At 46.3% G+C, this 15,557-nt stretch overlaps 1 protein-coding gene across 2 annotated transcripts; it reads left to right on the top strand.

Moving 5' to 3' along the window:
• Positions 1-7,623: 7,623 nt before the first annotated feature.
• Positions 7,624-13,698, top strand: LOC149444990 (uncharacterized). Of its 2 annotated transcripts, none has more exons than XR_016306496.1 (2): positions 7,624-13,518; positions 13,611-13,698. XR_016306496.1 is itself a non-coding variant. In XM_089654329.1 (2 exons), exon 2 carries the CDS (start codon positions 8,244-8,246, stop codon positions 13,290-13,292), a length of 5,049 nt encoding a protein of 1,682 aa, XP_089510455.1. In that variant the 5' UTR covers positions 7,624-7,811; positions 7,904-8,243; the 3' UTR covers positions 13,293-13,698. The 2 variants fall into 2 exon arrangements, 1 of the variants encoding a protein (XP_089510455.1); XM_089654329.1 differs by having other exon boundaries at positions 7,624-7,811; positions 7,904-13,698.
• Positions 13,699-15,557: the final 1,859 nt, after the last annotated feature.

Below are 15,557 nucleotides of genomic sequence, written 5' to 3'. Positions count from 1 at the left end.
TATCAATGACGGTTTATTGCCCTTATGTAGCTTTCCAATGACTTCAGCACATTGTACACAACCTCTGGAGCCATTTCAAGAAATTTGATTTTGCGGAAACCTTTTATATTATTCATGCCGGCAATAATAAGACTCTCCCGTTCTACGATGGAGCTGGAGGTTTGTAAATCACGTATTCGTTATGGGTGTCATGCAGCGCAAGTGCTTTACTACCTTTTGAAGTAGAACTCGCATTTTGCCGATTGAAAAACAATATCGTCAGCCACACGCCTAGTAATTGTCATTGCAAATCTTCGCCTAGTTCTGTTCTGTAGGCAATGGTTTCGGAAAAATTACTATTTGATTTTTTTCCAGTAATTTAGGCACCATTTTTCTTCACTGCTCCCGCTCCCTTTTTTTTTCTTTTCTTTTTTTCTTTTATTAATGTATAGTAGGAGATACTGTATCTGTATTGCAGCTTAGGTTAAAGTTTACATTTTTCTTGTGTGTTTTTTCTTTTTTTTTTTTTTACAATTTGATCAGAATTTTTAGCCATATGGGGTTAGTAATTTAGTGATCGTTTTACCATTCCCCGCTCTCTCTCCCTTTTTCTTCTCTTTCTTTTTTAGGTGTTTTTTTTATGTATAGAATATACTGTATATGTGTTGCAGCTTAGGTTAAGGTTAGTATTTTTCTTGTAGAGGGTTTTCTTTTAGGTATCTTTTGTATGGGTTTTTTCATATTTTTTTGTTTGTTTTATTATAATGTGTATTTCTTTCTTTTTCTGTGACTGCATAAATATTAAGTAAAATAAAGCTTGTACTGTGTGTGTGTATAAATATATAAATACATAAATATATATAAAAATATATAAATACAATTTGCTCCAAAATGGAAACTCTCCAATTTTACCCTTTCAGCTGCTTAGGCGAAATATGCTAGAAAAAAAAATATATATATATATATATATGTGTATATATACAGGTGAAGCTCGAAAAATTAGAATATGGTGCAAAAGTTCATTTATTTCAGTGCAGCAACTTAAAAGGTGAAACTAATATATGAGACTCATTACATGCAAAGCAAGATAGTTCAAGCCGTGATTTGTCATCATTGTGATGATTATGGCTTCCAGCTCATGAAAACCCCAAATCCACAATCTCAGAAAATGAGAATATTCCATGCAATCAATAAAACAAGGATTGTACATAGAACAATATCGCACCTCTGAAAAGTAGAATCTGCATATGTACTCAGTACTTGGTTTGGGCCCCTTTTGCAGCAATTACTGCCTCAATGCGGCGTGGCATGGAAGCTATCAGCCTGTGGCACTGCTGAGGTGTTATGGAAGACCAGGATGCTTCAATAGCGGCCTTCAGCTCTTCTGCATTGTTCGGTCTCATGTCTCTCATCTTCCTCTTGGCAATGCCCCGTAGATTTTCTATGGGGTTCAGGTCAGGCGAGTTTGCTGGCCAATCAAGCACAGTAATCCCACGGTCATTGAACCAGGTTTTGGTGCTTTTGGCAGTGTGGGCGGTGCCAAGTCCTGCTGGAAAATGAAGTCAGCATCCCCATAAAGCTCGTCTGCGGAAGGAAGCATGAAGTGCTCCAAAATCTCCTGGTAGATGGCTGCGGTGACCCTGGACTTAATGAAGCACAGTGGACCAACACCAGCAGATGACATGGCTCCCCAAATCAACACAGACTGTGGAAACTTCACACTGGACTTCAAGCATCTTGCAGTGTGTGCCTCTCCATTCTTCCTCCATACTCCGGGTCCTTGGGCCTCTCCATTCTTCCTCCATACTCTGGGTCCTTGTGCCTCTCCATTCTTCCTCCATACTCGGGGTCCTTGGGCCTCTCCATTCTTCCTCCATACTCGGGGTCCTTGGGCCTCTCCATTCTTCCTTCATACCCGGGGTCCTTGGGCCTCTCCATTCTTCCTTCATACTCGGGGTCCTTGTGCCTCTCCATTCTTCCTCCATACTCGGGATCCTTGTGCCTCTCCATTCTTCCTCCATACTCGGGGTCCTTGGTCCTCTCCATTCTTCCTCCATACTCGGGGTCCTTGGTCCTCTCCATTCTTCCTCCATACTCGGGGTCCTTGGGCCTCTCCATTCTTCCTCCATACTCGGCGTCCTTGGTTTCCAAATGAGATGCAAAAGTTGCTCTCATCAGAAAAGAGGTTTTTAGACCACTGAGCAACAGACCAGGTCTGTTTTTCTTTAGCCCAGGTAAGACGCTTCTGACCAGGGGCGGACTGACAACTCATGGGGCCCCCGGGCAATAGGGGATCATGGGGCCCCTGTGTCCTTGCCCAAACTCAAAAAAGCCTATGAAAAAGGTACCAGGGTCATCTCATGGGGCCCCCCACTGACCCCGGGCCCTCGGGCAGTGCCCGAGTTTCCAAATGGTCAGTCTGCCCCTGCTTCTGATGTTGTTTGCTTGCTTGACAAGAGGAATACAACATTTGAAGCCCACGTCTAGGATCCGTCTGTGTGTGGTGGCTCTTGATGCACTGCCTCCAGCCTCAGTCCACTCCTTGTGAAAGTCCCCAACACTTTTGAATGGCCTTTTCCTGACAATCCTCTCCAGGCTGCGGTCATCCCTGCTGCTTGTGCACCTTTTTCTTCCACATTTTTCCCTTTCACATAACTTTCTATTAATGTGCTTTGATACAGCACTTTGGGAACATCCAACTTCTTCTGCAATTATCTTTTGAGGCTTTCCCTCCTTATGGAGGGTGTCAATGATGGTGTCAGGTCAGCAATCTTTCCCATGATTGTGATTCCTACTGAACCAGACTGAGAGACCATTTAAAGGCTCAGGAACCCTTTGCAGGTATTATGGCTTAATTAGCTGATTAGAGTAGGACTCAAAAATTATAATAATGTGAAAAAGTTCATTTATTTCAGTGCAGCAACTTAAAAGGTGAAACTAATATATGAGATAGACTTATTACATGCAAAGAAAGATAGTTCAAGCCGTGATTTGTCATCATTGCGATGATTATGGCTTCCAGCTCATGAAAACCCCAAATCCACAATCTCAGAAAATGAGAATATTGTGAAAAGGTGCAATACTCTAGGCCTAGCTATTGACTCTGCAGACAGTTGGTGACTTCTGCGCACTGTGTGCTTCAGCATGCGCTGACCCCGCCCTGTCATGTGACGTGGCCTACCACTTGGTGGCTGAGTTGCTGTTGTTCCCGGTTGCTTCCACTTTGTTATAATCCCACTAACAGTTGAGCGTGGAATATTTAGTAGCCAGGAAATGTCACGGATGGACTTATTGCACAGGTGACCACCTATCACGGGACCACGCTTGGAGTCACTGAGCTCCTGAGAGCGACCCATTCTTTCACCAATGTTTGTAGAAGCAGTCTGCATGCCTAGGGGCTTGATTGTATACACCTGTGTCCATGGAGGGGATTGGAACACCTGAATCACATGATTTTGAGGGATGTCCTAATACTTTTGGCAATATAGTGTACATTATCATAACCAAGATTTAGGTTTCGTTTAGAATTGCGGTTGGGGGCTGGAAAAATGCTTGGTTGAGCTACTATCTAAACGCGGATCCGGCTACAGAGGCGTGTCTAAATCTACCCTTACTGTAGCCCCTCACTCTATTGCCATATGTACCAGTGACACCTGCTGGCAGCAGGTAGGAACTGCACCAAATGAGTACAGATTAATAATTAGTTTGAGCTGTCTACAACCCAACCAACATACCGTATTTTCCGGCGTATAGGATGACTTTTTACCCCTTGAAAATCTTCTCAAAAGTCGGGGGTCGTCTTATACGCCGGTATACGGCATACTAACACTTGGTGTCAGGGTGGCACTTTTTAGGGGGGCGGTGCCGCCGCCGCCTCCCCCCTTCCAACGGAAGGGACGCTAAGTAGAGGGGTGGGCAGGGGGCTGCTGTTTCTTACCTGGCTCCGGTCCCAGTCCCACGCGATCCAGTCCAGGAAGCGCGGCTGCTCCTTCTTTCAGTTCGGCCACTGGATGTGTACGCGGCTGCTCGGCTCCGCCTCCTCACCGGTGATTGGCCGCCAGAACTGTAGCTCAGGAAAGGCACACAGGCGGCCAATCACCGACGAGGAGGCGGAGCCGAGCAGCCCCACGAAAATCAAGTGAGGGAGAGGTCGGTAAGTGTGCCGTGCAGAGGTGCGGCTGCAACCACATATGCTGGCTGCAGCAGCACCATACTGGAACAAGGGTCAGCAAGTGTAATTGGTGTCAGTGGGAGGAATAGTGCCCCATCATTGGTGTCACTGATATTAATGATAGGGCATTATTCCTCCCACTGACACCAACGATGGGGCACTATTCCACCCCCCAGTGACACCAATGATGGAACACTATTCCTTCCCCCACTGACACCAATGATGGGGCACTATTCCTCCCACTGACACCAATGTTGGGACACTATTCCTCCCACTGATACCAATGATGGGGTACTATTCCTCCCACTGACACCAATGTTGGGACACTATTCCTCCCACTGATACCAATGTTGGGACACTATTCCTCCGACTGACACCAATGACGGGGCACAATTCCTCCCACTGACACCAAAGACGGGGCACTATTCCCCCAAGTGATACCAATGATGGGGCACTATTCCTCCCACTTATACCAAGGATGGGCCACTATTCCTCCCACTGATACCAATGATGGGGCACTATTCCTCCCACTGACACCAATGATGGGGCGCTATTCCTCCCACTGACACCAGTGATGGGGCGCTATTCCTCCCACTGACACCAGTGATGGGGCGCTATTCCTCCCACTGACACCAATGATGGGGCGCTGTTCCTCCCACTGACACCAATGATGGGGCGCTATTTCTCCCACTGACACCAATGATGGTGTGCTATTCCTCCCACTGACACCAATGATGGGGCATGATTCGTCGCTCTGACACCAATGATGGGGCACGATTCCTCGCTCTGACACCAATGATGGGGCACGATTCCTCGCTCTGACACCAATGATGGGGCACTATTCCTCCCACTGACACCAATGATGGGGCACTATTCCTCCCACTGACACCAATGATGGGGCACTATTCCTCCCACTGACACCAATGATGGGACACTATTTCTCCCACTGACAACAATGATGGGACGCTATTCCTCACACACTGACATTAATGATGGGGCCCCCGGGTAATAGCAAATCATGGGGCCCCTATGTCCTCGCCAACACTCAAACCACACCCAAAAAAGCCTGTGAAAGGTATCAAAAGGCATCTCATGGGGCCCTATACTGACCCCGGGCCCTCAGGCAGTACCCGAGTGCTCGAATGGTCATTCCACCCCTGGGTATGGGTATAACAGGAAAATGAGAAAACTGAAAAACAAATATTGAAAAATTGTAGAGGATAATGAGATATTAGCAACAGGAGATACAAACCAAAAACGTCAGAATACAAAGAGCTGCGTGTCAATCTGTATTGGGCTGGGGGTCATAGTATGGGTCAGGTATCTCGTGATCAGCTGTGGGTAGTAGGTAGCTACCGCCTGAGGCAGCATGTAGAAAGGCAAGCAGGTGTGCTAAGTATGACCAGGTTATCCATAGGCTTGAAGAAAATTAAGAAAAAGAAAGAGGAGAGAAAAAGTAACAAGGGGGGGGGGGGAAGCGAGGAACAGGGACAAGGGGGTTTGGGACAGAAAAGAGGGAGGGGGAAGGGGAAACAAGGAGTGGTAGCATGTGAAGACATGAACAGGTAAGGGCAAAGGGAAGAAAGAGAGTAGTCAGAGAAAAGGGAAGGTCAGAGGAAGAGAGGGAACGGGGGGGGGGGGGGGGGTTGAACAATTCACCCCTGTGGAGGGTTTAACATGACCGATTTTCAGCCCAAGGTTCAACTTTAGTAATTCTACTGTAGCCACCCTGCCCTAAATTTTGTTGGCTGGGAGGCAGACAGCCCAAGATGATTTGTATTCCGTACTTATCTCCCTCATGAACATGCAGATCAGTCATCATTTGTTAGCAGGGGCGGACTGACCATTTGGAAACTCGGGCACTGCTTGAGGGCCCGGGGTCAGTAGGGGGACCTATGAGATGCCCCTGGTACCTTTTTCATAGGCTTTTTTGAGTTTGGGCAAGGACACAGGGGCCCCATGATCCCTTATTGCCTGGGGGCCCCATGAGTTGTCAGTCCACCCCTGTTTGTTAGACATGCATTTCTGCTGAATTTGTTGTTGTATTCTGTCTCTCAGTGTTACAATACACCAAACATTCCATTGTTAGACCGATCATTTCTTTGTGAGGGGCAAACATTCAACATCAGCCGGGGAGCAAATACGCATTTCCTTCACTGTAGGTGAGTGCAGCGTGGTGTGGCCTCAGTAAATACACAGAGTCCTGAATAACAGCAAATGATGTATTGTAGAACTAGCAAAACAGTACAACAACCCGGCAGGGAGCACACATGACCTGGGAACTCACAAGGAGAGTCAGCGGTGAATAGGCCTGAGCTGGAGACTGCGCCTGTCATGGGAAGCCAAGTATGGCCTGGCCTGTCCAACCCCAAGAGAACTTGCTCCGATGTAGACATAGGCCCTAAGCTTTCCCTCTTCCTCTGGAACCTCTCCCTGCCAATAGTGCTGTCCCTGACAGACGGGTATGCTATCCTTACACTAGCCAACTCACAATTGTGCACCAAAACCCACAGGCAGGGTCTTAAAAAGACTCTGTGGGACCCAAGATGGCCACCAGGGTCACCTGGATGCAATGTAGCCAACCAGAATGCTGCCCCAGGGACCAAGGGAATCATAGAGAAACCCAGTTGCTCTTGACTTCCTCCTCAAGCTGCTTTGCCATTCTGGACGAGCGCCACCCTCAGGGGAGAATGTAAACTGCACCTGAATACATGTACATAGAACACAAATGTGGGAGGGGCACAGCAGCCCTCCACACTACAGGCTGCCTTCAGAAAACTACAGGGGGGGGGGGCGAAGACTAGACCGCCTTCATAAGGAGAGAGAACATCAGTGACCGTTCTTTATTACAGGAAGCCAAGTTTTACATGGGATTACTGCACAGATCTGGAAAAAATACCCAAAACACACCAAGATTTAGCCAACAGGGGCGGACTGACACCGGACCCGCTCCACGAAAAGGTAAGTTGTAAAGCAAGCCGACGATCCCCGACTTTTTTTAAAACTTACCTTTTCTTGGAGCTGGTCCGGTGTCCCCCCGTATAGGTTGCATGCTGACGATCCTGCGGGGAAACGGGGTGACACCAGCAGGGGCGGACTGACCTTTTGGAAACTCGGGCACTGCCCGAGGGCCCGGGGTCAGTAGGGGGCCCCATGAGATGCCCCTGGTACTTTTTTCATAGGAGCTTTTGAGTTTGGGCAAGGACACAGGGGCCCCATGATCCCCTATTTCCCGGGGGCCCGTGAGTTGTCAGCCCACCTCTGGCCAACAACACACATGGTGCTTCTATTTAGATGAAATGTTCTTATCCCTGAGTTCAGCTTTAACTCTCCAACATTCACCGAAAAAAATAAATAGCCGGTTGTAAGCGGAAGGATTCCTTATAAATCGTTTTCTTGAAATGAATATTTACAGATTGTGACAAGCAGAAAAGGATTTGACAGATTCGTAAGAAAGGCGAGGCTGGGTGTGCTGCCTTGTATTACACAAGGCATTCTTTAGCATTCAGCAGTGTCTGTCCCCTTAAGGCCTGAGACTTCCTGTTTGCTAACTTGGGAGGAAGTGACCTCATCTCTTCAGACTGAAGAAATTCTACAATGCAAGTACATGTGGGATGCTGTTCCCTCTTCATATATGGGCTTGATTAGACCCCCAAAGTCTGTAAGTACCCCTCCTATATACTGAGGAATGTTATGTATATAGCTAGGAAGTTAGATATGTACTTATGTTTGTTTATTCTGTTTGTATTTCAGTTTTACCGCATTTGTTCACATTCGCGCATTTATTCACGCGCATTCTCATTATGTCACATGTTATCAGTAAAAGATCATCGGTTATCAATCATCGACTCTTTACTGTGTGGACATCAAAGGTTATACTGCCTGTAATCCTCTGTAACCCTTTCATAACTGCAGAGAAGGCAGGACAGTAAAAAGACTTACACGGTTACTTCAGAGCACATTGTGTGAAAAATCTACAGCAGGCCCCACAACACAGAGGAGACTCTTAACTGTTGGTGCAGCAGCACGTGTGTGTGAAATCCCCACAGCACAGCCAGTCTAAGGCATAGCAAAGTGAAACTAACTCAGCTTTATGAAAGATATGAAAGATATCACTAAATTAACCCTTCCTAAAATCTCGTGCAAACAGGAAGAAAATATGCACAGTACACTGGAAACTAGGTCACAATGCAGCACGCCGAGAACTTATAACAAATCGGATCTGTCGTCATCCAAAGCAGAAACCGCCAGATCTAAGCGTTCAAGTTCCAGGCATTCAAACGTCACAGACCTATCGTCAGTCAGTGCTGGGGCAGCCAGGAGTAAGCATACCAGTTCCAGACATTCTAGCGTCACAAACTTGTCTTCAGTCAGCGCTATCGCAGCCAGGGCACAAGCCAAGGCCGAGGCCGCATGCGCCATGGCCTCTTATGCCATACAGGAAGCAAAGCTTATGAAAGAGCAAGGCTACCTAGATGAAGAGCAGAAAAAGAGACAAGCTGAAGGGGAAGCAGAAATGCTTAGGAGAAAGGCAGAAGTACAAGCCTCTTTACACATACTTAAGCAACAGAAAATAGCTGCAGCAGCCATAGCTGAAGCCGAAGTTCTTGCGAGAGCTGCAGATATTCAGTTTGTAGAGAGCGATGTACTGGAAACCCTGATAACACCTCTCAGTACATTCCAACGCACCCGTGAGTACGTGCAATCACAAGCAACCCTGTACCCTGATAAACAGCCTAGTGATGCACCGAAACCATCAAGGACCCAGTTGGGAGCAGACAGCTTTGATGTTACGCATCACTACAAGACTGAACCTGAACCGCCACGTGATAAGTTAACCAATCACGGGCTCAGATACCAAACCGCCAACACGCTAAGAAACCAAGTAGATGGCGATATAACCTCTCCTCGTGCAAAACCAGATCTAGACTACAATAGAGGAGAGCAACCATCTGACCAAAATAGACTTAGTCAAATACCTCAACGAACCCATCAGTCACTATCAGCCAGTAGTCCCGCGTTTGTACCCAGAACAAACGCACCTGACACAGCAAGGGTTACAGACGTGTCGAAATACCTGATGCGCCGTGAGATGGTGAGCACTGGTCTCTTGAAGTTCGACGATCGTCCTGAAAACTACTGGGCCTGGAGGTCATCCTTCCTAAGCAGCACCCAAAACTTAGAGCTGACAGACAGAGAGAAGCTCGACCTACTTGCCAAATACCTAGGACCAGAGTCCTCAGAGCAGGCCAAAAGAATCAGGTCAGTGCATGTCCATGATGCAACAGCAGGACTTGCGATGGTCTGGCAGAGAATGGAAGACTGCTATGGGTCACCTGAAGTAATAGAAGAAGCACTTTTAAAGAAAATTGAAACTTGCCCAAAAATAACAAACAAAGACAATCAGAAGCTGAGAGAGCTCGGAGACCTACTCCTAGAGATAGAAGCAGCAAAGACTAGTGGAACTCTACCAGGTCTCTTATACTTAGACACAGCACGTGGAGTAGAGCCCATAATCGAGAAGCTCCCTTTCAACCTGCAAGAAAGGTGGGTCTCTCAAGCATCCAGATACAAGAAAGACTATCGAGTTGCATTTCCACCATTTGTCTTCCTCGCTGAATTCGTTGTAGACCAAGCTAAGACACGCAATGACCCAAGCTTCGCCTTCCTGAACAAGAGAGTTGCAAGCTCCCCAAGGACAGAGAAGCAGCTGCCAGTACACTACAAAGAACGCAGAGCAACAGTGTCTGTGCGGAAGACAGAAGTCCCGCCTGAGGCTGCAGCCAATCAGGAAGACAACACAAGCAAGGAAGTTGAGGATCCAGACAAACAGTGCCCAATACACAACAAGCCTCATCCACTAAGAAAATGTCGCAGTTTCAGAAGTAAGACATTAGAGGAGCGAAAGGCTTACCTTAAAGACAATCACATTTGTTTCAGATGCTGCGCCTCAATGCAACATCTTGCAAAAGACTGTAAGAGAGAAATACGGTGCACAGAATGCAACAATGACCGACATCTGTCAGCACTGCACCCAGGACCACCACCATGGAGATCAGAAGTTCCAGCAACTCAAGAAGATCATGGTGGGGAGCAAAAAGAAAGTGCAACACCAGCGATAACTTCAAAGTGCACTGAGATCTGTACAGAACCAGGACTCTCTAGATCATGCTCCAAGATATGCTTAGTCAAAGTGTATCCCAACGGTCTCAGAGAAAAGGCAGTGAAGATGTATACAGTCCTAGACGAACAAAGCAACAGGTCTCTAGCAAAGACAGAGTTCTTCGACCTCTTCGGTGACAAAGGAAGTCCAACTCCATACACCTTGAAGACATGTTCTGGAGTTATAGAGACTGCAGGGAGAAGAGCAAACAACTACACCATTGAGTCATTAGATGGAAAGACACAGCTGACTCTTCCTACCCTCATAGAATGTGACATGATACCAGATGACAGGTCAGAGATTCCCACACCTGAAGTGGCACGTCACTACCCTCATCTCATGCGAATAGCAGACAAGATCCCAACACTCAACCCAGATGCTGCAATCGTCCTTCTACTAGGAAGAGACATACTGAGAGTGCACAAGGTCAGAGAACAATACAATGGGCCGCACAATGCACCATTTGCTCAACGTCTTGATCTTGGATGGGTTATCGTTGGAAATGTATGTCTGGACGGACTTCACAAACCCGCAAAGGTGAATGTCTACAGAACAAATCTGCTGCAGAACGGTCGCACATCATGTCTTTGCCCATGTAACAACAGCATGCAGATTAAAGAGAAACTATCTAACCCAACACATCCCCAGAACATCCAGAGGTTCATGGAAGATACAGCCTCAGCTGAAGATTCAGATCAGCTAGGCCACAAAGTGTTTGAGAGAACTCAAGATGATGACAAACTAGCACCATCTGTTGAAGATAACCTCTTCCTTGAGATCATGGACAGAGAAGTCTTCAAAGACAAAGCAGGCAGTTGGGTAGCCCCACTACCATTCCGTACACCACGGCATCGTCTTCCCAACAACAGAGTGCAAGCAGAGAAACGCCTTGCGCTATTGCAACGCACTCTTGAAAGAAAGCCAGACATGAAAGAACACTTCCAAGAATTCATGCGGAAAATCTTTGACAAAGATCAAGCTGAAAAAGCACCAGCACTGCATGAAAAACAAGAACGCTGGTACTTGCCAATATTCGGAGTGTACCATCCTCAAAAACCAGGTCAGATACGTGTAATATTTGATTCCAGTGCAAAGCATGAAGGTATTTCCCTTAATGATGTACTTCTCAGCGGACCAGACCTGAACAACACACTTCTTGGAGTCCTTATCAGATTCCGAAGAGAACTTGTTGCAGTAACAGCAGATGTACAGCAGATGTTCTACTGCTTCCTTGTCCGTGAAGACCACAGAGACTACCTGAGGTTCCTATGGTATGAAGACAACGACCTCAACAAAGGTATCATAGAGTATAGGATGAAAGTACATGTGTTTGGGAACAGTCCCTCACCAGCTGTCGCTATCTATAACTTGAGACGAGCAGCGCAGCAAGGTGACAGACACAACCCTGAAGCCAAACAATTTGTTATGAAAAACTTTTATGTAGATGATGGACTTGCTTCCTTCTCCAGTAGTGGAGAAGCCATTGACATTTTGAAAAGCACTAGAGACTTGCTAGCAGACTCTAACATAAGACTGCACAAAGTGGCTTCCAACAACAGCAAAGTAATGGAAGCATTCCCAGCAGAAGACCGTGCAAAAGACCTTAAAGACCTAGATCTAGGTACAGATTCACCACCCCTTCAAAGAAGCTTAGGGCTTAGTTGGGACTTGAAAACTGACAGCTTCACCTTCCGAGTATCCAGGGAAGAGAAGCCTTTCACAAAGCGAGGTGTCTTGTCTACGGTCAACAGTCTTTACGATCCCTTGGGGTTTGTAGCACCCATCACCATGCAAGGCAAAGCTCTTTTGAGAGAGATTACAACTGAGCTAGAACAAAGTGATTGGGACACACCTCTACCTGAAAAGAAAGAAATGCAGTGGAAGTTGTGGAAAGACTCTTTGCTGGAGCTTGAGCGATTTAGCATCCAAAGACCATACGTCTCTGTTTCTTTGTCTGTTACAAAACGAAGAGAGATACACGTGTTTTCAGATGCATCCACTGTGGCTATAGCAGCTGTAGCCTACCTTAGAGTCATAGACACTCAGGGACAAAGCCATGCAGGATTCATCTTGGGAAAGTCCAAACTGGCTCCAAGACCTGCTCACACGGTCCCACGCTTAGAACTTTGTGCTGCTGTCCTAGCTGTGGAGATAGCAGACTTACTCATTGCAGAACTGGACATCGAGATCCATGCAGTGAACTTCTACACAGACAGCAAGATTGTTTTAGGTTATATCCACAACGCTTCAAGAAGATTCTACACATACGTGTCAAACAGAGTAACACGTATCAGAAAGTGTACAAGTCCAGAACAGTGGCATCACATCAGTACAGACAAGAACCCTGCTGACCATGGGACTAGACTGGTACCAGCTGCTGTCCTCAAACAGACTAACTGGTTCACAGGTCCATCCTTCTTGACTGGACCAGAAACTGAAGAGACTGATCAGAAAGGAACTTTTCAGCTTGTAGAACCAGACCAAGACAAAGAGGTAAGACCTCTAGTTGCAGTTTACAAGACTCTAACCAACAGAGAAGGTCTTGGCTCATGTAGGTTCGAGAGGTTTTCCAGCTGGAAGTCACTCATCCGTGCCATAGGGAAACTCATCTGCTTGGCCAGATCCTTCAGCAAAACAGCCAGTGTTGACCAGGGTAACAATGACTATCTTGAGCAAGCCAATGTCACCATTATCAGATGTGATATCTTCTGGAAGAGATGGAGACAGGAGTACCTGATGACCCTGCAACCACGCAACAAATGGCAAGCTGACAAGCCCAACTTACAAGTTGGAGATGTTGTTCTACTAAAAGACTCTCAGGCCCACAGGAACGAGTGGCCAATTGGACTCATTGTGGGGACTGATGCTAGTAGTGATAGCAGAGTCAGGAAAGTAGAGGTCAGAGTAGTAAAACAGGGCACCCCTAAGGTGTACCTTAGACCCATCACGGAAGTCATTTTACTCCTTCCAGGAGTTTAATAGTGGCATATCATTATTATGCCAGGTGGGGAGTGTGCTGCCTTGTATTACACAAGGCATTCTTTAGCATTCAGCAGTGTCTGTCCCCTTAAGGCCTGAGACTTCCTGTTTGCTAACTTGGGAGGAAGTGACCTCATCTCTTCAGACTGAAGAAATTCTACAATGCAAGTACATGTGGGATGCTGTTCCCTCTTCATATATGGGCTTGATTAGACCCCCAAAGTCTGTAAGTACCCCTCCTATATACTGAGGAATGTTATGTATATAGCTAGGAAGTTAGATATGTACTTATGTTTGTTTATTCTGTTTGTATTTCAGTTTTACCGCATTTGTTCACATTCGCGCATTTATTCACGCGCATTCTCATTATGTCACATGTTATCAGTAAAAGATCATCGGTTATCAATCATCGACTCTTTACTGTGTGGACATCAAAGGTTATACTGCCTGTAATCCTCTGTAACCCTTTCATAACTGCAGAGAAGGCAGGACACTGGGATTGCTGAGAATTCCCATTTAAATGAGGTTCTCATGAATAATCCTGAACGGCTAGATGAATGCCTCGTTACTGCTAAACACCAAAACATCGCGGCAATATTGATGAAAAACAAGGACCCAAATTACATAAATCTCTTCTCGTTTGCATTGATTACTTAAAAATGCAAAAAAATAAAAAATAAATCTGTATGACAAGCAGAGAACATATATAGCGTGGAGGGGGATAGGTGGGTGCCAAAAAGAAAAAGGAAGGTGGCTGAAAGCTTGTGAATCCCTCAGGCTAAATTCCCATTTCCCTGTTGCATTAACACACATTGCCTACTTACCAACATTTTAGTTGGGATCCCTGGGACACAACCTCACTCACAGCCAGGCTTTCTGTCTAGACCAGGGGTGGGCAAACTTTTTGACTTGAGGGCCGCAATGGGTTCATATATTGGACCCGGGGGCTGGACCAAGAGTAGATGAATGATGTGTATGTGTCATCCATAGTAAGTATAGTAATATTCCCCCATAGTAAGCATAGTAATTAATCCCCCATATAGTAATTCATCCCCCATAGTAATTCATCCCCCATATAGTAATTCATCCCCCATAGTAATTCATCCCCCATATAGTAATTCATCCCCCATATAGTAATTCACCCCCAATAGTAATTCATCCCCCCTATAGTAATTCATCCCCCATATAGTAATTCATCCCCCATATAGTAATTCATCCCCCATAGTAAGCATAGTAATTCATCCCCCATAGTAATTCATCCCCCATATAGTAATTCATCCCCCATATAGTAATTCATCCCCCATAGTAATTCATCCCCCATATAGTAATTCATCCCCCATATAGTAATTCATCCCCCCTATAGTAATTCATCCCCCATATAGTAATTCATCCCCCATATAGTAATTCATCCCCCATAGTAATTCATCCCCCCTATAGTAATTCATCCCCCATATAGTAATTCATCCCCCCTATAGTAATTCATCCCCCATAGTAATTCATCCCCCATATAGTAATTCATCCCCCCTATAGTAATTCATCCCCCCTATAGTAATTCATCCCCCATAGTAATTCATCCCCCCTATAGTAATTCATCCCCCCTATAGTAATTCATCCCCCCTATAGTAATTCATCCCCCCTATAGTAATTCATCCCCCCTATAGCAATTCATTCCCCATATTAATTCATCCCCCATATTAAGTCCCCAAGTCCCCCTGTGTCAATTCACTTACCTTTGCTCCGCGCGTTCCTCTCGCCGTGTTCCCGCGCCTTTCCGATGTAGCATGAAAATGTGTCTCCTATGAGGATCTGTCCCCCTCGACGTATCTGCGCATGTGCCAGTTTCAGGCATTAGCAGCCGATCAGCGATCTCCGGCACATGCGCAGATACGTCGAGGGGGACAGATCCTCATAGGAGACAGATTTTCATGCTACACCGGTCCTCAGGGCGGAATGTGAGAGGAGCGTTCTCCGCGGGCCAGATTAAAAGGTCCGCCAGGCCGTATACGGCCCGCGGGCCGTAGTTTGCCCATTGCTGGTCTAGACCCTGCCGACTTAACCAGAGTTACCCACCCAATTTCCACCTCAAATCATGTAGGGACCATCCACTTGCATGTAAGAAAGAGCTACCATGTTTCCTTTAGTCCTGGTACCTCCACCAGTGATGTCGCTACTTGCCCCTATCTGGAAGGACACCATCTAATAGTGTGTGAAGCTTTGTTAGGGTGGTTGAGTATAGAGCAAGCAGCATCATAAAGTAATAGGACT

Source organism: Staurois parvus, unplaced genomic scaffold (genome assembly GCF_062004578.1).
Source record: "Staurois parvus isolate SC_StPar_1 unplaced genomic scaffold, SC_StPar_1.0 ptg000756l, whole genome shotgun sequence".
Lineage (NCBI taxonomy): Eukaryota > Metazoa > Chordata > Amphibia > Anura > Ranidae > Staurois > Staurois parvus.
This window is presented reverse-complemented; position numbering and strand designations above follow the sequence as displayed.